Genomic DNA, 25,222 nt, shown 5'->3' on the forward strand with positions numbered 1-25,222 from the left:
CAGACACAGACACACACACACGCACACAGGTATGCACATACATATGGGTATCGGCAATTATAACGGCCGATACATAATTACAAATTCAGTAGGATTCAAGGAAAACCGAATATTCATCACCATCATTTAGGCTGCATTTCCAGTATTGGCGTTAGGTACAGTAGTTGGTCCGCCAGAAGGCGCAGCGTTTCAGCAAGAGTCAAGACGTAACTTTGTTGGAAGTAAATCTAAAGTGAGTTGGAAAAACAATAGACGCTTCCTACAAGGACAACACTGTAGTTTACGGCATAGAATGTCTAATAAGGGTAGGATGATTTTCACATTAAATGTAATTCCCAGTTCTTTTTGAAGCCAAAATAAACCTCAGAATGCAGGTATGTTAATCTTATACAAGCTAAATGTTATTCAATTAGCCCAGGTAAAATAATGTTACCGTTAGCATTGGTTGAGTGACGGTTATACCAAGCAAATTGATAACAGCACTGTAATTGTATCTTTCGACTGTTATCTCATTCTTTTCTGACCATAGCCTACCCTACTAACATGAGCTAAGTGAGTTAGCCACAACACGTTCGCTAATGCGATGGATTTCTAATGGAAAATATACCTGAGGGAGTCACGTGGGGCAGCCGAGGAAGATGGCAGCATAGTTTTGTTGGTACCTAAACCCACCAACTTAATTACAATATCAGTACAAATTTACTCCTTACTCTAAGCAAAGTTGTTACCACAATTGAACATTATATATAGCGCTTCCAATATTGCAAAAAAAAAGCTCCAGATGTCGTCATCTACATCGAAATATTTCCAAGGAAAATCCTCGACCCGCATGGCTACAAGACAGACCTCGCCGACACCTGAACACTCCAAAATGGACAATGTGTTATTGGAAATGGGTAAAATTGCCACCACACTTCAAACGGTCGCCACAGATGTATCATCGATTAAAGAAACAGTCACAGATTTAAAGAACTCTGTGAGCTCACTTCAGGTGAGATTGGATGAAGCAGAGGACCGTATATCAGCGGTTGAGGATACTACATCAAGGCTAAGACAGCCAGAGAGCAGATGAACGTTTGGAGGCATTGTATAACCGAATTAAGGAACTGTAAAATATGAATCGTCGCAAGAATGTGAGACTGATCGGTCTAACGGAGGAATTAGAAACAGATGGACTTGTCAACTGCGTTCAACAGCTGATATCCGACGGGCTGGGAATCGAGTTGGATGGAGAGTTTGAGATCGAAGGGACTTATCGTGTGGGCAAGTGCGAAGCTAAAAGAGCATCGAGGGCTACCGACAATGACGGCGAGGATAAACCACCAAGAACCGCCTTGATCAAGTTCCTGCGCACATCCGCGAGGGAGAAGGTTTTACAAGCAGCCAAAGAAAAAGGCTCTATCGAATGGAGGGAGTGCAGAGTGTCTTTCTTCCCCGACATGTCGAGGGACCTGGCCAAGAAGCGAAAAAAGAATTCACTGCGTCAAGGAAGATGCTGCGTAAACTCGACGCGAGGTTTACACTTGCGTTTCCAGCATCCCTCCGTTTTACATGGAACGGGAAGGAGCAAAGTTTCACTTCCAGCAAGGAGGCTGAGAAGTTCATTCGAGAGCCCTGTGGTGGGTCAACTGAATAATGATGCGAGCACTCATTTTACGTTAGCTTGGATGGGGAGCTGGTGATGTGGGTGTTGGTGGGTGGGACTACTAGCTAATTGTGCTGCTGTTCAGGAATAGCCCTTGGGGCTACCCGGCATGCTACAGACCGGTTTGTGGAGAGAAGACCGCGGGTCTTTATTCATTCTTTTTTGTTTGTTTATTTTCTTGTGTTTGAAGAGGGGGGTACTGACAATGTTATACGTTGTTGTTTACTTTTTCATGGGGGGTTACAGAAATGTTTTGTTTTGTTTGAAAGGTCCAACTATTTTTTTCAGAATTTAAATGAACGTCCTGTACTACGCCATTACCCACTACATGACATGTATCTTGACATGTATCTCCATTATGATTTATGTTAACAGGTAGTCATATTAGATGTGTAACGTGGAATATTAACGGCTGCGGAAGTCCTATCAAAAGGCGAAAGGTGTTATCTTATCTAAAACAAAAACAGGCAGATATAGCCTTTATACAAGAAAGTCATATAAGGGATACAGAAGCGCTAAAATTCAAACGAGAATGGGTGGGACATGTTTTCCACTCTTCTTTCTCTAGCAAACAGAATGGAGTAGTCATTCTAATTAATAAGCACCTTAACTTTAATATAATATCAGAAACTAAGGACAAAGAGGGGAGAATTATATGTATTGAAGCACTTATTAATGGTATAAAAGTAATTCTGTGCAGTGTATATGCACCAAAGATGCAAGCTTTATCCATAATTTAAATACAATTTTGGGGAGTAAAAGTGGGCAAATAATCCTAGCTGGGGACTTTAACCAGGTTATGGATGGTGTTTTGGACAAGAGTAAATATCAGGGAACATCCATGCCAAAGGACAGGGCTGCCCTTCATATGCTGGTGGAGGATTTAGGTCTAAATGACATATGGAGATTAGTTAATCCAGGGGAAAGGGAATACACTTTCTTCTCGCATTCCCACAAATCCCATTCAAGGATAGACTTTTTCTTACTGTCACAAGATATTATTAATAAGGTCATAAACTGTAAAATCGGACCAATTGCATTGTCAGATCATGCTACGGTTGAACTGGATATCATTCTAAACGCAGATATAGGTAGAAAAGGAAGATGGAGATTAAATACTTCATTATTACAGGACGAAACATTTAGCACAATGCTGGCCGAGGATCTGACTTTTTTGACTTAAACATAGGAAGCACAGAGAGATTATTCTCAGTTTGGGACGCGTCTAAGGCCTATATCCGAGGAAAACTAATTGCACGTGCATCTAAAATGAAAAAGGAACGAAGATAAATTCTCGGTGACCTAGTAATGAAAATATGTACTCTGGAAAAGAATCTATACCAGGAGATTTGTAAATATAAGTACTAGTTACATGACTTGTAAGCTGAACACGCAGTTCAGGTTACGGACAAGATTTTATGAAGGAGGCGAAAAAACAGGCAAACTTTTGTCTAGGCAGCTAAAACAACAGAATGCTGCTAACATAATTCCAGCAATTAAGAAAGGGGATAACATGGTCTCAACCACAAAAGAAATAAATAGCGTCTTCCAAACATTCTATGAACAGCTAAATACAGCCCCTTGTAATGCAGATGAAGAAAAATTAAACCAGTTTTTTGCAAACATGGATCTCCCCACATTAGACGCATCACAAACAAAATCATTAGACCATTACTGAGGAAGAAGTGAGAAATGCAATATCTTCTATGAAACCTGGGAAATCCCCAGGTTCAGATGGACTCCCTATTGAATACTACAAGAAATTTGTAGATACGCTGGCTCCAATACTGACTGATGTTCTTGCTGAAGCATTTCAAGTCAATTGTCTGCCTAACTCATTTATGGAGGCGATTATAACACTATTACCTAAGAAAGATCGGGACACAACTGAGCCTGCAAACTTTAGACCAGTTAGTCTTTTAAACGTGGACTGCAAAATATTAGCAAAAGTCTTAGCATCACGTTTGGAGAAGGTCTTACCTAAGATAATCCATAAAGATCAGGTAGGCTTTATAAAGGGAAGATCATCAGCTGACAATACAAGGAGATTAATGCATCTTATGTGGCTAAACTACTCTGAAAGTACGCCAGGGGTGGTGCTATCACTGGACGCGCAGACGGAATTTTGGCTTAGGCAAGGTCTTCAGAGCATGGGTTAGTTTGCTGTATCAGAACCCGAGAGCAGCAGTAATGACCAATGGTATGATGTCTCATTTTTCGCAGTATCTAGGGGCACCCGCCAAGGTTGTCCACTGTCCCCATTGCTTTTTACCATGGTACTGGAACCTTTGGCTATTAAGATTAGGAAGGACCCAAATATCCTAGGGTTGAAAGGGGTAGACGAAGAGACAGAACAGACACTAATGCTGTATGCCGATGACATTTTGTTATTAATGAGTGACCCATCCACTTCTTTACCACTACTGATGGAGGTAATAGAATCATACTCAATTGTTTCTGGCTACAAAATAAACTGGGGAAAATCAGAGGCAATGCCAATAACAAGGACATGTTATTCTCACATGGTAACTGGTTTTGGTTTCAAATGGGTTCCTACAGATATGAAGTATCTTGGTGTGCGCTTGACTCAGAATTTTAGAGGGGATTATGGCACTAAACTATGATCCCTTGCTGACAAAGATACAACATAATGTGAAAAAATGGAAGCACCTCAAACTAACTCTGTGGGGAAAGGTGAATGTAATCAAAATGGTTGTAGCTCCTCAGTTCAATTACATATCTATGATGTTACCCTTGAACATTCCAGACATAATTTTCAGGAGATAATATGACAACATTGTTAAGGACTTCCTGTGGTAAGGAAAAAGACCCCGCATTAAAATGAGTAAAATGTGAAATGTGTGCCTTGAAAGATAAAGGAGGACTTGGACTACCACATGTGAAAATGTATGACCTTTCTTTTGTAATGGCGCAGCTTGCAAAACACTGGAGAAATACTGACTCAGACCTGGACTGGGTCAAATTCTAACAGAGTCTGGCCTCTCCATGCAAGCCCTTGGACATTCTTTCACAACGCCCTGGACCGATACAGGAGCCAAACCCAGTGATCGAACACTCGCGATATGTTTGGTGTAAAATCCATAAACTCCTCAAACTGTCACACTACAGACAATCCTATGCATCATTGTGGAATAACCCGGACATTCGCAATGGAAAGAAAATGGTGTTTTGGAAACAGTGGCTTCTTACAGTTTTTTTTCAGTCGCTAACAAGCGTTTGTCTAACCAGTTGTCACATTTTCAAAATTCTAAACACAATTAGCACAGCATCGGTCTTTTGTGGCCATACCATTCACACATTTTTTGTCGTTTTCACACAATATGCAGTCAGTAAACACATTTCCACAATGCTTTCATTTTCTTAACAGACAAGCTATACCTCCCAACAAAACAATGGATTGTTTTTGTAGTATTTACGAATGTTAACACACAACATCCCACAATAGCAAACACAATATTCCAAACCTTAGATACACTATCAAAACCTCTGCTTCTGCTCTGCTACCAAATGGTTTTATCCCAGGTACATCGCCTTGGATAATATCAGATGTGATGTTGATGAAAACATGTGGCCTAACTCTGAAGATAGCAGAGATTAGATACAGTAATTGTGTGCTTTTTTTAGTTCCCCCCCTTTTTATCTGGGCTTTTTGCTGTTGTTTTTTGTTCAGAATGCTATTGTGTGTTTCATGGATATTTTGTTCACTGTAAGCAATACTGTAAAACTTTTCCTGTTCTATCATACTGTAAACAGTATTTCTACTGTACCTCCTGTAGTAAACAGTAAAGGGAAACAAACTGATTTGCTTTTTACTGGAATGCTTTTGAGTGTGAACATTGCATGTGGACATACAGTTCCCAACCAAGAAATTTAGTGTAAAAACGGTGGATAGCATGTTTTGCATGCAAATACCTGTAAGACATAAAAGTCTATGCAGTTTTTGTAATGTCAACAATAACCAGTATTTTGAAACCTGGTGTACTTTGATTGACTGCATGTACCTTGTGAAGTGAAAACAAGTGTTATTCTTTGACAGAATAATTTCATTTTGAGTCAGATTTCCAGTGTTTTGGTAAAGTTAGTGTGTGCAGAGAAAGATGTGTTCTGTTTTGAAATGAAGAGTTAGTATATATTTAACAAAATGTGTTTTTGAGAAGAAAATGATCCATTTGGCCAATTGTGTTTTGTAGGTGTGAGTCTGTGTTAAGAGTTTAGAAAAATTATCTAAAGTATGGGTAAGCGCTTGTTAGCGATTGAAAAAAAAACACATATAGCCCATACTGCATCTGTGTGTTATAACTTAATCATTAATGTAACTGCAGATAATTGTTGTAGTTTGAAATTAATATGGCAGAGGGATTTACGGGTTGACTTTGATGAAGGTGAATGGTTGAAGATTATGTCAAATGTGGGTAAAAACATCAGGCAAGCAAGAGGAAAATGTATCCACTATAAAGTGGTACACAGGTACTACTATACTCCTTTTAGACTTCATAGGATGGGTATTGCTGAAAATGGCTTATGTTGGAAGTGCAAGGAAAAAGATGGTACATATCTCCATAATGCTCTGGGAGTGTTCTTATGTTCACCCATTTTGGTGCAAAATCCTTGGAATATTAGAAGAATGGCTGGTTTTCTCATTGCCTGCTGATCCCAGACTTTGCTTACTTGGAGACAAGTCAGTGGTACCAAGCATATCAAAACAGGCATTCACTGTGGTAAAACTCTGCTGCATAACAACGTTAAGAATTATTCTACTTAATTGGAAGTGTGTTAAAACTTTGGAATTAAAAGACTGGGTCAATGCCGTAATTGAAGCAGCCTCATATGAGAGCATGCTGGAAAGGCTGAATGATGAGAAACGAATGATCTGGGATGATTTCTGGGTACACATGAAAGGGACATAAGGTGTATTTGATGACAGCCGTTATATTTCTATTTCCATTTATTATTACTGTTATTTTTTGGACCATATTTTCTGTTGGAGATGTCAAGGTGGCGTATAGGGAAACTATGTACAATAGGACAACATAATGTACTGTGTGGACCTTTTTTGTGTGTGTTTAAAGTTTGATCAATAAAAAAAGTTTAATTAAAAAAAAAAAAAAGAAAATATACCTGAAAGTAGGGGTGGGCGATATATATCGTCTACGATAATATTGTGATTGCTGTTTTAACGATGTGCAAATTGACATTATCAATTATTTAAATTACTTAGGGGGAAAACACGCGCATTGAACCCCTATACATTCACTAAAACCAGGAGGTGTATGCGAGAGAAGCCCCTGGTTGCAGCAGACCAAGTCACATGATTAGTGGTCCACGTTGTCACACACACGCCTAATGTTTATTTTGTGCAGCTACTTTGTGGCATTGAAGTGGCATTGATGAGTTAGTCACGTTTTTTCCTACACGATATTATATGTAAACATTAGGCTAGCCTTTGAGTATTTTAATAGTCAGTTATAAACAAAGAACTCTTCTGATGTTACCCTTTTGTAAATGGACTGAAGTTCGCTCTAAATATCAACTTTTATTGATTATGCTAACCGTTAGCACCTTCAGGAAGTGGACACCCGAAGTGGATGAGGCTCTGAGAGACTGCTTCGAGTGTTTTACAGAATGGAGAGGACTTAGAGGAGGTCACACAGTGCACAACTGACTACCTGAACTTCTGCATGGACATTGTTGTTCCCACCAGAACTGTACGCTGCTTTCCCAACAACAAGCCTTGGATAACCAGCAATGTCAAGATCCTTCTTAACAGGATAAAGATGGCGTTCAGAGAGGGGGACATGGCAGAGCTGAGGCGTGTGCAAGGGGAACTCAAATTCAAGCTGAAGGAAGCTAAGGAGGATTACAGAAAGAAGGTGGAACAGAAGCTGCAGGAAAACAACTTGAAGGAGACATGGGACTACATGAAGGTTATCACTGGCCTGAAGAAGAACAGCAGCTCTGTGGAGGGGGACCTGGACAGGGCGAACCAGTTGAACCACTTCTACAACAGGTTTGACTGCCCTGCTCCAGCTCCAATGGCGGTGGTCTGTCCACCATCCCCCAGCCCCCACCCCCACACCCCCCCAATACCAGCGCAACACTCATCTCCATCATCACAGGATATCGTACCCCCACCATCACTGGATTTTGCACCCCTTCCCCACATGGCGATCACAAACAATGAGGTGACAACGACCTCAGTCAACAGCCATCAGACACACAGATCCCAGATGCACCCCTCCCCCTCCCTTCCCCTTACACCCCTCACCATTACAACAGATCAAGTGACAGTCCAACTAAAGAAATTGCGCAGCAATAAAGCAGCGGGGCCTGACAGACTGTGTCCAAGGCTACTCAAGGTGTGATGTGTGATGTGATAAAGACAATGGAGCGATTGGTCTTAGGTATGCTCAGACCCCAGGTACGCCATGCACTAGACCCGTTACAGTTTGCATACCAGCAGGAAGTGGGCGTGGACGATGCCATCACTTATCTTCTACACAGGACACATTCCCACCTAAGGGAAAAATGCTGTGAGAATCATGTTCTTTGATTTCTCAAGTGCTTTTAACACCATCCAGACCCTCAGATTGGGAGACAAGCTCTTGCAGATGGGTATGGACACTCACCTGGTAACCTGGATTACAGATTACCTGACCGAGCGACCACAGTTCGTCAGACTGAAGAACTGTCTCTCTGACACTGTGATCTGCAGCACCGGAGCGCCACAGGGAACTGTGCTCTCTCCAGTCCTGTTCACCCTGTACACATCTGACTTCTGCTACAACACCGAGTCATGCCACATGCAGAAGTTTTCTGATGATACTGCAATTGTGGGGTATATCAGGAACGGGCAGGAGGAGGAGTACAGGAGCCTGGTGGAGGACTTTGTGCAATTGTGCAAACTCAATCATCTTCAACGTAACACTTCAAAGACCAAGGAGATGGTGGTGGATTTCCGCAGGTCTAAGCCCACTCTGCTACCAGTCCACATTGATAGGGTCAATTTGGAGGTGGTTAGCACCTACAAGTATCTGGGTCTCCACCTGGACAATAAACTGGACTGGTCAGCCAATACTGATGCACTCTACAAGAAAGGGCAGAGCAGGCTGTACTTCCTGAGGAGGCTGCGGTCCTTCAATGTGTGCAGTAAGCTCCTCAGGATGTTCTACCAGTCTGTTGTTGCCAGCGTCCTCTTCTATGCAGTAGTATGTTGGGGAGGAAGCACAAGGAAGAAGGATGCGGGGTGAATTGACAGGATGGTAAGGAAAGCTGGCTCTGTAGTGGGAGCTGAACTGGAGTGCATCACTTCACTATCTGACAAAAGGACCCTGAACAAACTGATTAACATCTTGGACAATGAGTGTCACCCACTCCACAGCACTATTGTTAAGCAGAAGAGCCTGATCAGCTGGAGACTTCGCTCACTGCCTTGCACAACTGACAGACTGAGAAAGTCATTTGTCCCCAGGGCCATTGAACTGTTCAATGCCTCACTTAAGGGAAGAGGAGAGATAGACTTCTCTGCATAGTCTGTCTGCCTCTTTACCCCCTCCATGTTTGGATACTGTCTGTCCACTAGCCACTTTTACCAATGTCTTTATGCCTCACTTTTTGCATGCTATATTAGCACATTAGCACATATGCATACCCCCCCCCCCCCCTGCCACAGCCGAACTGTGGCCACACTTATACATTTTCTTTACATAGTTAAATATATATATATAGATATATAGACTTTACTTTACTTTATTTCTGCATTGTTGCACTGTTGGACTTACTCATTTGCACTACCACCATGACACTCATTCACACAGAGCACCTTAGAGCACCTTACCATACCTTACTATGCACAGAGAATTACAGGCTCAGTCCCTGCCTCAGTCATTGCAAGCGCCTCTGATTGATTAATCACCACTATGTGGATACTGTTTTTAGAATTGATTTAGATTAAGTGTTAGTTAGTATAATTTGTATTTTAGTATATTTAGCATATTCTTTATCTTCTACTGTCCTTATTGCTTAGTTGTGTTTTTATATTATATACTTTAATTACTCTTTCTGCTGTTAAAGAATGTGTTTGTGTTGTCTGTATGCTGCTGAGACCTTGAATTTCCCCTGGGGATCAATAAAGTAGCTATCTATATATCTGTCTATCTATCTATCTATCTATCTAGCATCTTTATGGGATTTCTCATACATTAGCCATAAGCTAATTCATTAGTTTATATTCTGTAAGGTCTACTTAGTTTTACAGTGAAACCTAAGTAAAGGTTTAGCTTCAGACTTTCTCTTGGGAAACTGTTCTATCTACAGTATCTTATCCTGGGAAACTGTTAATTCTATCTTCTCTAATGTAGCTGGCTAGACCATGTCATTGTCACACACAAAAGTGGGGGCAGAATTGGAAATGTGTCACAATGAGTGACAATGTATTGGTTTGGTTAAAAAGTCACAGGTTAGGTTATTGGTTATTATTGTAATGATGTTATTCATAAATAATAAGCTGTAAAGTAACTCGGACTTTCACAAACAGTTTTGTAAAGGATATCGACAAATTATCGTTATCGTCAAAATCCCAAAAAATATTGAGATATTATTTTTTGTCAATATCGCCTACCCCTACCTGAAAGATAACCTGTTTATGATGCATCCTAAACACCGGGCTGGGACATTTCTGTTGCTAAATAGGCTTTTTTGCTGTTGATTTGCTCAGTCCTTGGTGGCCCTGTCAGTGCTTTGAAAAATGTTGCATTAAGACCACAAAAAGTCTCAAAAAGCATCCGAGTTAATGTTTATTCCCAATCACCAACTAGGCTACTTCAATCCTCTATTTTCAAAGGTGTTTCAAGTAAGGAAGAGCATGGCTCAAAGTAAAGTAACTAGGGCTGAGGCGACATAATTGACTACATACTGTAAATTTGTCAAAGTGAATAATGTGTTAACTGCAATGTAGATTTTTTAACACACCCGTGATGATCTGCATCTCCATTTAAACCAAATATTTTAGAGCGCACTTTGAGAGATGTATCCAGGGCAGGGCTGTACACATATTTGTGCACATGCTACAAAAATCATTCTGTGCGATGGATGCAGTGTTTCCTCTACTCTAATTAATACTGCCACGGTATCAGAATCAGGGCAGAGATTATTATGGCCCGTCCTGTTTCACTTCACTTATTATATATTGTATTGATGTAGCCTATTTAAAGCATTAACTTTCTTCTCAGTGTTTCCACTTCATTTAGTGGTGCCACTGCTTCAGAATTAGGGGAGACGCAAAATATTGTCCAGAAGCATAGTAGGCTAAATGCCCCCCGCTGGCTGCTGAAAATTGCAGTTTAACAATAAACAGCAATGCTAATCCGAGAGACTGAGACACTTGTTTGTTTGTTTGAAGTGCATATGTAGGGTGTGAGAGGGGAATCGATGTGCTTTGATTCTAGCTAGGCATGTGTGTGTGAAGTATCCAAACAATGACAACACTTTCATTATGGCTGCTTTAGCCACAGACCTTCAGCTACTGTATGTGCATGAACAGTCTAGCAACGCATTTGATGAAGACCCTTTTAGATATGCCAGTTATTTGAACCACTGGTTAGATGTAAAACTGCATTTCGTTTTAGACTACTGGTATTTAATTTGTGCATTGACAATAAAGTTGAATATCATATGAAGTAAAGATGACTAAAATCTTGCATATGTAGAAGAAGAAACATTCACAAAAATCCATGTTCACATCTGTTCTTGATAGCTGTTGAAAACTGCATGGAACTGACAGGGATTGTTTTGTTTATAAATAAATAAATAAATAAATAAATAAATAAATAAATAAATAAAACATTTTGCTGATACCTTCTGCTTTTCCCAAATACAATGTAGCCTACAGGTGTACATGACCTTTCATCAGTCCAGTTGCAATGGATGAACTGTGATGAACTGCCCTACTTGTGATTGTTTCGAGATTTTAAAGGTTTTATTAGCCTGGCTAACGTCAGACCTCATCTCATTTAGCGTGATCCATCCAAATCATGCGAATTAGTGATGCGCATCCGTGGTAATGCACATAAATTAAATGCGCATTAGTCAGCGTTTCCAACACCTATTGATTCTAAGTATTTTGGGACACTTTGCCTATGTTGAGTGAAATGGACGCCCTCCTCTCTGCGGTCGGAATAGCCTAGGCCCTATAGGCCTAATTCATTCCTTCATTTTGAAAATATTTTGTTTAATATCGATTAGAAGGAGAAGGCGGAGAATGTTTATATTGCGCAATCGGGTGTTGGCAGCTTCCCATCGCCGGAGACCGCCATACACTTGGGAATGACCAAGGTCTCGGCAGTTTTTTTGTCAAATTTGGCACTTCACTGTAGAGCTTCATTTCTATCACTTCACGCGGGCTCGGGCTTGCGCGGTAGGCTAAATGAGCGGTCAGGTGATGCGTTTCGGTTAGCTGCGAGAAAGATGCAGAAATGGATGCTTAGGAGGTGAAACAGAGGCTGGCCTCTTGTGACTGGCGTTTTAGTTGCACTGGCAAAGAAAGCAAAGTCTGAGGTGTGGAAAAGTTTTGATCATAATGAGAATAATGAGCCAGTGATTATGTAAAATCCAAAGGATGCAACATTCTGTAGAACGACAGGGAATTCGTCGCTGATAAGGCATGTTGATCAAAGCTGTCAGTGCCCATCAGGATCACGTTTGTTAGGCTACAGCAACAAAATCAAACCCTGCAAAGGTGAAACAAATGGTTACGGAGAAGAAGTGTGTCAGCTTTCGCTGTAAAGACATTAGGCCTTTTAATATCGTAAATGGCGAGGGGTTTGAAAAGCTGGCGCAAGAACTAAGACAAGAACAAGAACTAAGACAAGAACGTATGGGAGGGTTCCCGCAAACTTCAGAATGCTGAGAGGACTTGGGCTATTTGATTTCTTTGTTCCAACTTCCAAGTGGCCTAGGCTACGTTAGTCATGAATAAATGATGTCAAATGTTACTCATTCTTGACAAAAGGCAAAAGAGCTGTGTGCGTGCGGACATTTGAATAATGTCGGGCTGTAAACGGGTTCGGGCTTTTAAAAAGCTGTCAGTCTCGGGCTCGTTCAGGGCTCGGGCTGATTTCTGTGGGGCTCGGGTCTTGTCGGGCCTAAATTGTAAGGCCCGATTATAGCTCTACTTCACTGACCAACAGTGGGTGGAGACCTTTAGATTCACAAGTCAGGGTTTGAAGAATTATGATGAATGATAGACCTGGCTGTTGCCCCGAGTACTCGTTGTCGGATGCCTATCCCAACAAACAAGCCATGTCTGTCTGTCTGCATGCCGTTGGTCCGTTCGATTTCAAACTTGGCAGGTGTCTTGCTACTGGCATGAGTAAGTCCAGTGCATAGTTTGACATTGTTTGGATATTAAAAGCTAAATATATCGTTATATGTCGGTAAAAGAAGCACACGTTGGCTTTCTCCGCTCTACCATAGCCACCCTCTCACACAGCACTGCGTGCAGGACCAGAGAGAGGATAAGCGGAGATTTGGCAGCACTAAATCACATCTCTGACCTCAAGAATAAAGACTTCCTGTATGTTTGCTTGCATTAAATGATTACACAGATTTTGCAACAACACGCCAACAAACACGGGTATGTAGTGGCTATTCAAAATTACATGAAAAGTATGTGCAATAAACTGACGCTTTGAATAGCCCAGGCTACATTGGACGTGAGACTTTGAATAAACAAACTACATTTTCAACTGCAAGGTCCCAAATTGAAACAAGCGATAGAGCGATAAAGCGATGTGCTTTTGAGTCACATCGTTGCAAATGTCAAACGATCACAAAATGGCTTGTCTTCACTATCAGAAAAGTTATGCAATAAGCTATAGGCCTATAGCCTTAACTCAAAACATTTGTTATGCCATTCTGATCTGTAGAAATCACATGCAGTCATGCCTAAATTCTGCTTACTGCACATTAATTATAGGCTAATATATTATAATATTCAGTATACATTATTGAATGCTTAGCTGGAATGATGTTTTTCCCTATCATCCTATTGTTAAAGCAGGCATACCTGCGGGCATGTACTGTAATCGGGCTACAGGTTTTCTACAGGAATGGCATGTTTGAACGGGCACTGCACTAGTTGTATAAACTTGCGATGTGTGCCGATCGAGTTGTTGGCGAAAACTTTAGCGTCAGCAAAACAATTGTGCACCGATGTGTGTATTCAGTTTGTTTTATTCTACGGAAACAAGCAAGAGAACACATCAAGTTGCCTAAATGTTATAGGGAAGCGACAGAAATTGCTGAGATTCTCTGAAGGTTATGTCATATGATGCGAATAAACCGTTTCCATCAACTTTATTCGCATTATATCTTATGCGCATTGAAAGTTAATCCACCCCCCTCTAGCGAATCAAATATAGATGTGCATTAGGATTTTTGATGCGCATTTCACGTGTTTCCAACCGGGATTTCTTATTCTAATAGATTAAATGCGCATTAGGAAGTTGGATGGAAACACGCTAATTGAGATGGGGTCTGGGAACTAGACATTAATTTTCTCGTATTTGAAACGTGGTTTACAAATGCCCAGAGCTGTTTATTGGGCGCTACGAATGTCTATCAAATGCGTCTGTACATAGCTCATAACGGCTTCGGCGTCGTCATCGTCTTGCTGCCCTCCCTCCGTTCTGTGATTGGTTCCTTCGTTGAGGTGAAAACGAAGTCCATAGAATCCAGGCTGCTTAGCAGTGTGAATAAAATTGCGCGCGTAAGGCAGCATGGGAAAACCCAGGCAAAGGTTTTATAACAATGCTACAATTTTATTGGCTAGGGCTACAAATCTATTTACCTTTTGCAACGCCAGTAAGCTACTTTCTGTGTGGCCCGCACACACACAAGCAGGCATGTCAACCAAGCATACACAAAAGTTTCAAGAGGGAGGGATGGAGTAGGAGATGGAGACAAATTGATAAGTGTGATTTATTTTCTCGAACAGATGTACAGGACTGAGCGGCTGTCATATTTTGTACATCTAGTTATACAGCTACTTGCCAAAAGGAAAAAATAAACTCCACATGATATGTCTCTTTACATTTATTTGTTTAGTCATGCTTTGCTGAGAAACAAATTCAACCAAGCAGTGGAATAAGTACCATGTAATGACCGCTGAAACATATAAAGACCGCTGTCAATGGCAACGGGTTTTGTGCTTCTGATCTTTCATAACACTCATTGCACTCACACATTTGGAACTTCAATGGAATGGCAATGGAATGCAATATAACTTAATTCAAAAGTGAAAGCAAATGGTTGATCAGAAGTGTTCTAAAGAATGTTTGATTCAAGTTGAACTTGAATCAAACTTGGATCAAACATTCTTTAGAACACAGCTGATCAACCATTTGCTTTCACTTTTGATTTTGCTGGCCGTATCACAGTTGTATATTAATTTGCCAAACTGGTTAAGTTTCAATGAACTGTCACGTTGCATCCAAGCTGTAAAATGCAGACGTTCAGAACATAGCAACATTGTAGCATATGACGGAGGTGGATTTTAGCTAGTTGGATGAGGCCATCCTTAAAAATATTTTCGTTTGCCGTAACCCGACCGACCCTGTCAATTTAGAACCGACCCAAATATTTATTTTTTTCCCCTTTTAGTCCAATCGACTTGCCGGTTGTAAACTTACGTATACAAATACAATACAAATGCAATAAAATAAGGTAACACTTTATTTTAATGTGTCGCTGTTACAGTGTACTTACCTAATTAGGTACAGTGGTACAACCTGTGTAACAACATGTACTATCAGGTACTATCATTGTACTTGCATAATGTATTTGTGGGTACCTACATATAGTTGTTACATTATAATACTGAGTGCTTTTACAAAACTTTGCCAATTTGCCTAAATTTTCATCAGAGGCAAAGAGCTGACCTGAGACCTGCTGGATGGGGTAAATCGGGTCATGATCGATTTGATATACAAAGCATGCTTAGCTCCAGTCAAGGCCTCATTGTCTTCAGTGTACATGTAACAGCTGTGCTGCTACAACCTTGTTACTCTTTGATACAGTGGAATAAACTGGAACAGGTCTTGTCTTGGAACAGGTCTACTAATTCACATGTACTGTGTGGTGTAACAGCAGACACGTTTCAACACATCAATGACAGGATGCATAACATCATTGACAGGATGTATATATGTAGATGTAAGTACTTAACTGGTACACTTTATTTTAATGGGTTTATTCCACTGTACCAAAAGAGTAATACATGTGTACCAACACAGTTGATACATGTACTACAGTATGTAGGGTAATGGCAGACATGTTCCAAGACACCAATGACACAACATACATGTAATACTGTATGTAATTGTAAGTACTTAACTGGTACACTTCATTTTAATGGGTTTATGCCACTGTATCAAAGAGCAATACGTGTGTACCAACACAGTTGATATATGTACTATACATATATCAACTGTAGTGAATTAGTAGACCTGTTCCAAGACATCGAAGACATAACATACATGTCATATGTACATGTAAGTAATTAACTGGTACACTTAATAGGTTTATTCCATTGTATCAAAGAGTAACAAGGTTGTAGCAGCACAGCTGTTACATGTACACTGAAGACAATGAGGCCTTGACTGGAGCTAAGAATGCTTTGTATATCAAATCTATCATAACCAGATTTACCCCATCCAGCAGGTCTCAGGTCAGCTCTTTGCCTCTGATGAAAATTTAGGCAAATTGGCAAAGTTTTGTAAAAGCACTCAGTATTACAATGTAACAACTATATGTAGGTACCCACAAATACATAATGCAAGTACAATGATAGTACCTGATAGTACATGTTGTTACACAGGTTGTACCACTGTACCTAATTAGGTAGGTACACTGTAACAGCGACACATTAAAATAAAGTGTTACCTAAAATAATATTTATTTTAGTAGGCCTAAGTATTGTTGAATATAAATTGCCTACATGCAAACGTAGGCTTACTTAAATAAAACCATGTGGCGTCATCTCTACACCATTGGTTTTACGCATGTCACACTATGGCCTACGCTTCGTTTCATTCAACGCTTTTACTTGGCACGAAGTTCTGGAAGAACTGTGCCCAGATCTTTTCCCATTCCTTCTCCCCCCTAGTCTAACGGTGACCGTGTCGAAGTATTGAAATTGGTTGTGGTTTATTCAGCATTTCTCAAAATATCTAATGTATAGAACGTCGGTCATTATTGGGAAAATAAGTCCCGACAGGGCGAACCGGACCCCGACGTGCAGCGGAGGGGTCTTGTTCCGCCCTGAAGGGACTTATTTTCCCTATAATGACCGGTGTTCTATACATTATCCCGCTTATTACACGGCTACTTGCCAAAACGAAACAATAAACTCCCCACGATGTGACTCCTTAGCCTACATAGCCTAGGCTATAGCCTATTTGTTACCGTTTCATCGTGGCTTTTGGTGAGAAACAAATAGTTCGACAACAGCACACGCTGAACTTAAATCAAACATTCTTTAGAACACAGCTGATCAACCGTCTGCTTTCACTTTTGAATGAAGTTCCAGTCCTTGCATAGTGATATGAAAGATGTGAAATAGAAGCACAAAGCCCATTTTCCTTGACAGCGGTCTGTTATAGTTAGCAACCGTCTGTTATTGAGAATTAGCAGACCACCGAACGTTGGGAAGGCCCATTCAAGTGAATGGAGCATTCTGCAGCATTATGAAGAGGGTTGTTTTAGGACATGTTTGAGCGTGCCTGTAGGCAGCCACTCTGACTAGTCAAAGGCGATTCAAAACGAGTCAGAAAAGTCGAGACAGGACCAATCGTCAAAATTCGGTGTCCACCACTCTAGTTCATCCAAAACAAACCAGAAAAGGGAAAGTGCTAAATACCAGAATTTTCCTTTAAAGAAATGAAAAAGAGTTGAGTAGTGTGACTTTACTGTTGAATGAGCCATTTGGAAAAATAAAGACAGTTATACTCATTTACCATAACTATGTCTGAAAGAGTCAATAGAAAACACAATAAACAGAAGTCTAATAATATTGCAGTCAAGTTAAGGAGCTAAATTGAATGTAAGTCAAATATGTCTCAAACTAAAACCAAACCAGTTCCAAGCTAAATTAAGTTTTCAATGACTAAATCAAAAATGAATGACGGCACCCAAAAGACGAAGGATACAACTAAATGTAATGATGTCTGCCCAAATACTACCCCAGCACCCAGCTGTGTTTTTATTTATTCATCGTCTGACGCTGCTTTGCCCAGCTGCCTTTGGCGTGACTAAGAGAGGAGGGAATGAGCGAAGGAGAGAGACAGAGAGAGGAAAGGAGAGAGGGAGAGAGGAGGGAATAACCGAGGGAGAGAGAGAGAAAAAAGGAGAGAGGACCAGGAAATGAGGAGGAGGAAGCAGCCCACAAACAGATGCTCCACTGAGCTGGCTGTGAAGGAGGTGGCCCTTTTGTTCGGGGGGAGATGGGGGGGGGGGGGGGTGAAAAAAGAGAAGCCTTCTGCGACACTGATAGCATTATTTAGTTGGACAAAAACGTCATGCAATGTGCAGTGTGTGACAAGACTGACCCACTTGCAGAAATTATACTGTAATAGTCTGTCAGGGTGCCATGATTGTGTGGGCTTTAGGGTTCTCACGCAATGTAATTAAGTCAGTTGAGACCAGTTGCAAGACATTTTCATTTCATTTTCAAGGGAAGTATGGGTCAGTGTTATATAAAAGTTTAATCTACCAAGCTCATGTTTTTTTTATCAGATCTCTGCCAAATGTGGTGTTTCAGAACTCTGCCTGTAGTACATCACCCAAAGATACAGTAGTAAGATGCACAGCACATGTTGTAGACAGCCTGTAGCAGAGGGTTAACAATGCACCATGGGCCTCCCTGCTGAGCCAGAGTAGCCTTGTTTCCGATGGCAGGGTTCAGTTGCAAACTTGAGCACCTAGAAGGTGGAGGAGGGCTTTAGGCAGGTGGTGTGGACTGTGTGAGAGCATGTGAGCCTCCTGAGAGCGCCTCTTAGATTACCCCGAGTGGAGGAATGGATGGAATCAATAGGGTGATGCAGCCGCAGATAGAGGCTCCTTTTTTCTCTCTCTGTCTCTGACAGAGATGGGATGCGCCGCGGCAGCAGAGAAATGAGGAAGAGCGTGGGCTTTATTTTTCGGTCTGCGCCTCATCCACCCGACCTCCCTCTCCCGGACACGGCAGCCTGGAGTAAAACCCTTTCACAGCTCAGTGGACACACTCAAGAGTTTGCAATGGAGTTCGGCCTCTCGCCCGCGCAGACAAATCGATTTCATCCCCCCACCCATCCATACCCTCCTTTTTTCAACAATAGTTACTTCAAAACACCCAGATGATTCTCTTCCTGCTATTAACTGGATCCAAAAGCAATCTTGACTCAAAAGCTTAACCAAACCTTTGCATGCCTCTTGTACAGTGACTATAAAAAGTATTCACCACCCGTTGGATATTGCTTTAATAAATGGAATCTTTGTCAATTTAATTCAGCCTTTTTTTACAATAATTTACAAAATTCCCCTCTTTTATGTCAAAGTGAATGGAAATTTCTACAAAGTAGTTTTAATTAATTAAAAAATAAAGTATTAGTAAATAGTAAAATAGTGAAATGGAGATCGCCTGAGGACAGTGAAAGTGTATAGTATAGTAATATAAAGACACCTGCATCTGGAAGCTCCAGTCACTGGTCAATCAGTATTCCTGACTATAATTCCTCCATGAAGACAAAAAAAATACTCCAAACAACTCAAAGACAAGGTTAGTGAATTTTTTGTCAATTATTGTAAAAAAAAAGGCCAAATTAAATTGATCAAGTGATTAAATTGAACAGTAAAAGTTGAAATATTCAAGGGGGGTGAATACGTTTTATAGGCACTAGTGTACACCTTGTCTTTACATGTACATTCAAAGCATCTCAAGAAGGGCTTTTAGTGCATGACCCAATTGACATTAAGACACTGTAAGTGCAAGGAGCTGATTGGGTCCTTCAGAGTGCCAGGGAACCAGATGCATGCATCAGAAGAAAGGAAAAAAAAAACTAACAAAAAAAGAAGAGTCATTTCTTGCCCACTGGTGAATCTGTCTATGCCCATTTGCCACCTGAGTGGGGAGGGAGGGAGGTCATTCTCTGGGGTAGCAGACGTCTGGCGTACACGGGGACTTTCAAGAGCCAATGGAGGCAGACGGAAGTGAAGGGGATTCAGGGATTAAAATACTGTCACAATCAATGAGGAGATTTTTGGCTGGATGGTGTTTTGAAGTAGTGTCTCGACTGAAGTGTGATAATGGCTGCCACTGTGTCTGGCTGCTGCAGAGGGAGAGGTTTTCCTCTGAGCAGTTGGAGGAAATAAATTGAATGTGTCATTTTTGGCAGCCAAAAGGAGTAAATGTCTGTTCAAAGGATAAAGGTTGAAATGAACTTTGGAAACTCCGTCTATCAGAACTAGTGCTTGGATTGTCAAATTATTTACAGTGTTCAGTGCAGATAAACTGTGGACAGCTATGTTTATTTATTGAGTAACATCTTGTTTGTAGGCACTGTGTCGTTGCATTGTAATTACTAGTGCAGTGCCCGTTCAAACATGCTATTCCTGTAGCCCAATTACATGCCTGCAGGTAGGCCTGCTTTAAAAATAGGATGATAGGGAAAAACATAATTCCAGGTAAGCATTCAATAAAACAATTTATTATACGGCTCTTCACAGTGCAAGTAGAATGCTCTATTGACTTGAATGGGATTTCCGAAAGTTCTAGCGGTCATTATTTCTTGGGAAAGGACCTCTGAAAACAAGAATGACCGCTGTCAATGGCAACGGAGTTTGTGCTTGGAACTTCATTCAAAAGTGAAAGCAGACTGTTGATCAGCTGTGTTCTAAAGAATGTTGATTCAAGTTCAGCGTGTGTTGCGAACTATTTGTTTCTCAGCAAAAGCCACGACGAAACGGTAACAAATAAGTGTAAAGAGACATATCATGGAGTTATTTTTTTCGTTTTGGCAAGTAGCCGTATAATAAGCGCTCACTTCACATTTATTATATCATTATGTAAGGGATAATGTATAGAACGCTGGTCATTATGGGGGAAATAAGTCCTGACAGGGCGAACCGGTTTCGCCCTGAAGGGACTTATTTTCCCATGATGACCGGCGTTCTATACATTATCCCTTACATAATGATATAATAAATGTGAAGTGAGCAGAATTTAAGCATGGCTGCATGTGACACTTTTTACAAATCAAAATTACATAATCCTAACAGCTGTTTTGAGTCAAGGCTGTATGCTTGATGATAGAAAAACAAACCATTTTGTGGTATGATGCATCATCATATGAAATTTGCAACAGTGTGACTCAAAAACAGTTTATAGGTGGCCTATAAGTGACATCACACTCTGTCTGCCACTCATTGCTTGTCTCTGGTTATGCTTTGCATGTGTGGCATTCTGAGACGTTCTTTAATTCGGGACCATTATCGCTCGTTTCAATTTAGGACCTTGCAGTCGGAATTGTCGTTTGTTTATTCAAAGTCTAAAGACAGTCCAAAGTAGCCTGGGCTATTCGAAGTGTCCGTTTATTGCACATAATGTTTACGTCATTTTAAAGAGCCACTGCATACCTGTGTGTGTTGGCGTGTTGCAAAATCCGCGAAGTCATTTTATGCAAGCAAACCGCATACAGGGGGTCTTTATTGTTGAGGTCAGACATGTTAACACATCTTGCACTCACTTAACTTTTTACCAGTGTAACCTACACTGATCCAGTTCAGCACTTACAGTGGGGGAGGCGGAGTGGCTAGCGACGAAAGCCAATGGTTGCTTCTTTTATATATATATATATATATATATATATATATATATATATATATATATATATATATATATAAGTATAAGTAAGTATACATACTTTTTTGATCCCGTGAGGGAAATTTGGTCATTTGGTTTTACCGATATATTTAACGATATCTTTTGCATTTCTTATTCAAACAACGTCAGATTTGGCACTGCACTTACTCATGCACGTAGCAAGACACCTGCCAAGTTTGAAATTAATCGGACGAACGGTTGACAGATATGAGAATAACACACAAACACACAGACGGGGGAGTGGCTACAGTAGAGCGGCGAAAGCAAATATATGCTTTTTTTACCGATATATTTAACAATATCTTTTGCTTTTCTTATCCAGACAACGTCAAACTTACTGGCACTGCACTTACTCGTGCCCATAGTAAGACACCTGTCAAATTTGAAATCAATCGAATGAACGGTTCAAGAGATATGCGAATAATAGACAAACAAACAGACAGACAGACGTTTCTGTGATTTATAAATAGATACAATCCATACCAAGTACAGGATAACACACAACATGTCACAACATAATAGTTCCTCTCTTCTCAGATTATATTTTTACGAGTGTGACGACATCCCACACTGTACATCCTCAAAAAACTACTGCCCTACAAACACCTACCACATGATTAATCTCCAGTGAAACAAAAGCAGCCATTTTCTAAGCTGTCCCAGCCTACTCATCCTCTTCCCACCTGGCCACTGCATCAGCCCATTGTCTTACTGTCTGGTTTGGGCATCAGTACAGGAATTCTCAAATATGAAACGCTGATTCAGGAAAAGCTTTGTAATTTCCCCCTGTAATCACGCACACACACACACATACTGTACACACACACACATACACACGCACACACACCATAAGAACGATATAGTGTCTTATCTGCATTGCTGTTATTTTGGGATATCTTTCATTACATTCCTGAGGCTCAAAGCACTTTTTTTTTTCCACTGCTGAATAGAGAGTCTCCAGTGGCCCAAGATTTCACATATTTCTCTCTTAAATGTGGCACACTGACTGGAGACGGTCCAAGCAATCTCAGCAAGGCTTCAACAAATTTAAACCAAATTTGGCACTATATTTCAGCACCCTGTCCAGACAGTATCTATTGACTTATTGCCATTTGACCTCTGCTTCATACATCAGCAATGATGTTATGTCCTAACATAAACCAAATTTCTCTCTGTGAACAACTCTCGGTGTGCGTCAGCAAATCATCGTCAGTTCTGCAGGTTTTCATTTATGCATCTTTAAAAGATTTTTATGAGTGATGGTTAATTAGTTGGGAAATGTGTTGCCTGGCAACAGGAGAACCCTCCCATCCAAGGTATGACGTATACGATGCCCTGCACAGAGTACAGTCCACTAATTGCTTTTGTAACAAGGAGAATGTGTTATACATAGGACATACATCACTTTATTTTGTTCATAAAAAAACACTTGGTGTATATGTGAAAAAATATATATATTTGTCAAAATACAGTATATAATCAGGATGACCTGCTTGGATTGTTGTATAACCAACCCCCCTCTCTCCCATGTTTGTGTGTCCAGGCATCGAATGCATCATCGCCCTGCCCCACCCGCGCAGCTACTGGGACCCGGTGTTCGGCACGTGCGTGTTCCTCTTCTCCTTCCTCATTCCTGTGGCCATCATCAGCGTGTGCTACAGCCTGATGGTGAAGCGCCTGCGCAGCGTCCGCATCCTGTCTGGCTCCAAGGAGAAGGACCGCAACCTGCGGCGCATCACGCGCATGGTGCTGGTGGTGGTGGCCGTGTTTGTGGTGTGCTGGACGCCGGTGCAGATCATGGCGCTTGCTAAGACGCTGGGCTTCAACCTGCACAGCCTGCTGACGGTGGTGCTCATGCATTTCTGCATCGCCCTGGGCTATGTCAACAGCAGCCTTAACCCGGTGCTCTACGCCTTCCTGGACGAGAACTTCAAGCGCTGCTTCGGCGAGTTCTGCTACCCGTCGCCGTTCCGTCTGGATGGCCAGCCCTCAGGCCGCATGCGCAGCATCGCCCGCGAGGTGGCCTACAACTGCAAGACAGTAGACGGCAACACGAACCCCGCATGACTAGGCGTGGAACTGCCCCTGATGGGCGCCGAACCGACAGCCAATCAGGGGACAGGCTGCTCCAACAGCGAGCTGACGCAGATCACCACGCTCTAGCACCACGCGAGCCCCTGCACAGGCAGGGGTCAGAGGCAAGGTCAACGCCAGGCGTGACCTCCGATTCTCTCGGGACAAAGGGGCTCTCCTCTCAGTGTCTTATTCACGTCCTTACGTACACAGTGTCCTCAGCTTCGTCTCCTCAGTTTCTCGCCGTCTTCGGGCTTCACTGCTTTGTACATAATATTGTTTCTGCTAGCTTGGATTGTTTGTCATTTCTGTCACATTCTGTCACATTTGAAATAATCAGTTCTGTACCTGAGAGGAACAAAAACAAAAACAAAAAAAAAAAGACTGACCTACATGGCCTTAAATTTTGCACAATGTCTGTTTAAGCTATCTGTATGAAGTATGTGGATCGATGCCAGCGGGTGCTTCACTATATGTTTTATCAATTATCTTATTTATTTATAGTACTGATGCAGCCTGTTGGGTGACATTCATGGTAATGCAGAGGTAGGCCGACATGGAAAAAAATATAAGAAAACACACCCGAGACTTAGCAATTTAAGCCTGAGTTTGCTACAAAGGTGAAATAGCTAAAACTAATTTCTGTATTTTTGTCGTTTTTCCTGATAAAAAAAAGAGAAAGAAATCATATGACATTTTATATTGCATAGTGTTTTGTAGCTCAATGTTAGGGCAAGTGATTTAAACAGGACAAAAGTATTGCAGATCAATCTTCTTTCTGTGGTGTTATATTGATATATGCATACCTTGTACTCCTGTATGTATGGGTGTAAGTATTGTTCAAGTCATCAGACTCTCATGACCTCTATCTCGAATGTCTTTTCTTCTCGCCGTGTGCAGTATCTTGCCTCTCAGCGCCTGATGGAGACCCTCCCTATTTTTTTTTCTTGGGGGGGGGGGGGGCTGCTCTAGGCAGGGTGTGCTTTGCCAGACCGCTGAATGTCTACAAACTGTTGATGAAGCCAAATCTCGCAAAAAAAAGAGAGAGAAAAAAAACATGATCACAAGTTTTTTAAAAAGTGTGCGAAATAGTGTAAACATACTTGTAACTGCTGTAAACTGTAATTGATATCGTAACATGACATGTTTACTTGTGCACTTGCTGCATATTGATTAGCTATTTATGAATATATATATATATATATATATATATATATATATATATATATATATATATATATATATATATATATATATATATTCACCAGTGGACAGGAAAAGTTGGTTGTCGGACAGTTAATGACTGCTGAGGCTTTTAACATTTTGAGTCATATATTTTTCTCTGCATATGAATTAAATTGCAGTGATTAAAAAGGCACTCCGTTTCTTTGTCTTTTTCTCCCTCTGGCATCTCTCTTCCTTATCGACCACAGCACGGAGAGCACCCTGGGGACACTGAAAACATCTGAAGAGGGTCGAAGCTATCACATGATCATGTAGCACTTTATTCCCCCATTAGCACTGCATAGTGTATAATATTTTAAGCAGCTTTCTTCTCAGGAAAAATATTA

The 25,222-nt window shown here is 41.0% G+C and overlaps 1 protein-coding gene across 2 annotated transcripts in view; it reads left to right on the top strand.

Moving 5' to 3' along the window:
* The window catches only part of oprl1 (opiate receptor-like 1), a 46,450-nt gene extending 21,589 nt beyond the window's left edge, over window positions 1–24,861 (top strand). For both annotated transcript variants that reach the window (XM_042099330.1, XM_042099331.1), the window contains exon 4: window positions 23,122–24,861. In XM_042099330.1, coding sequence (XP_041955264.1) covers window positions 23,122–23,645 — 524 coding nt within the window. In that variant the 3' untranslated portion in view covers window positions 23,646–24,861. The remainder of the gene's footprint in view (window positions 1–23,121) is intronic.
* The last annotated feature ends 361 nt before the right edge of the window (window positions 24,862–25,222 follow it).

The sequence above is a fragment of the Alosa sapidissima genome, chromosome 7 (genome assembly GCF_018492685.1).
Source record: "Alosa sapidissima isolate fAloSap1 chromosome 7, fAloSap1.pri, whole genome shotgun sequence".
NCBI lineage: Eukaryota > Metazoa > Chordata > Actinopteri > Clupeiformes > Clupeidae > Alosa > Alosa sapidissima.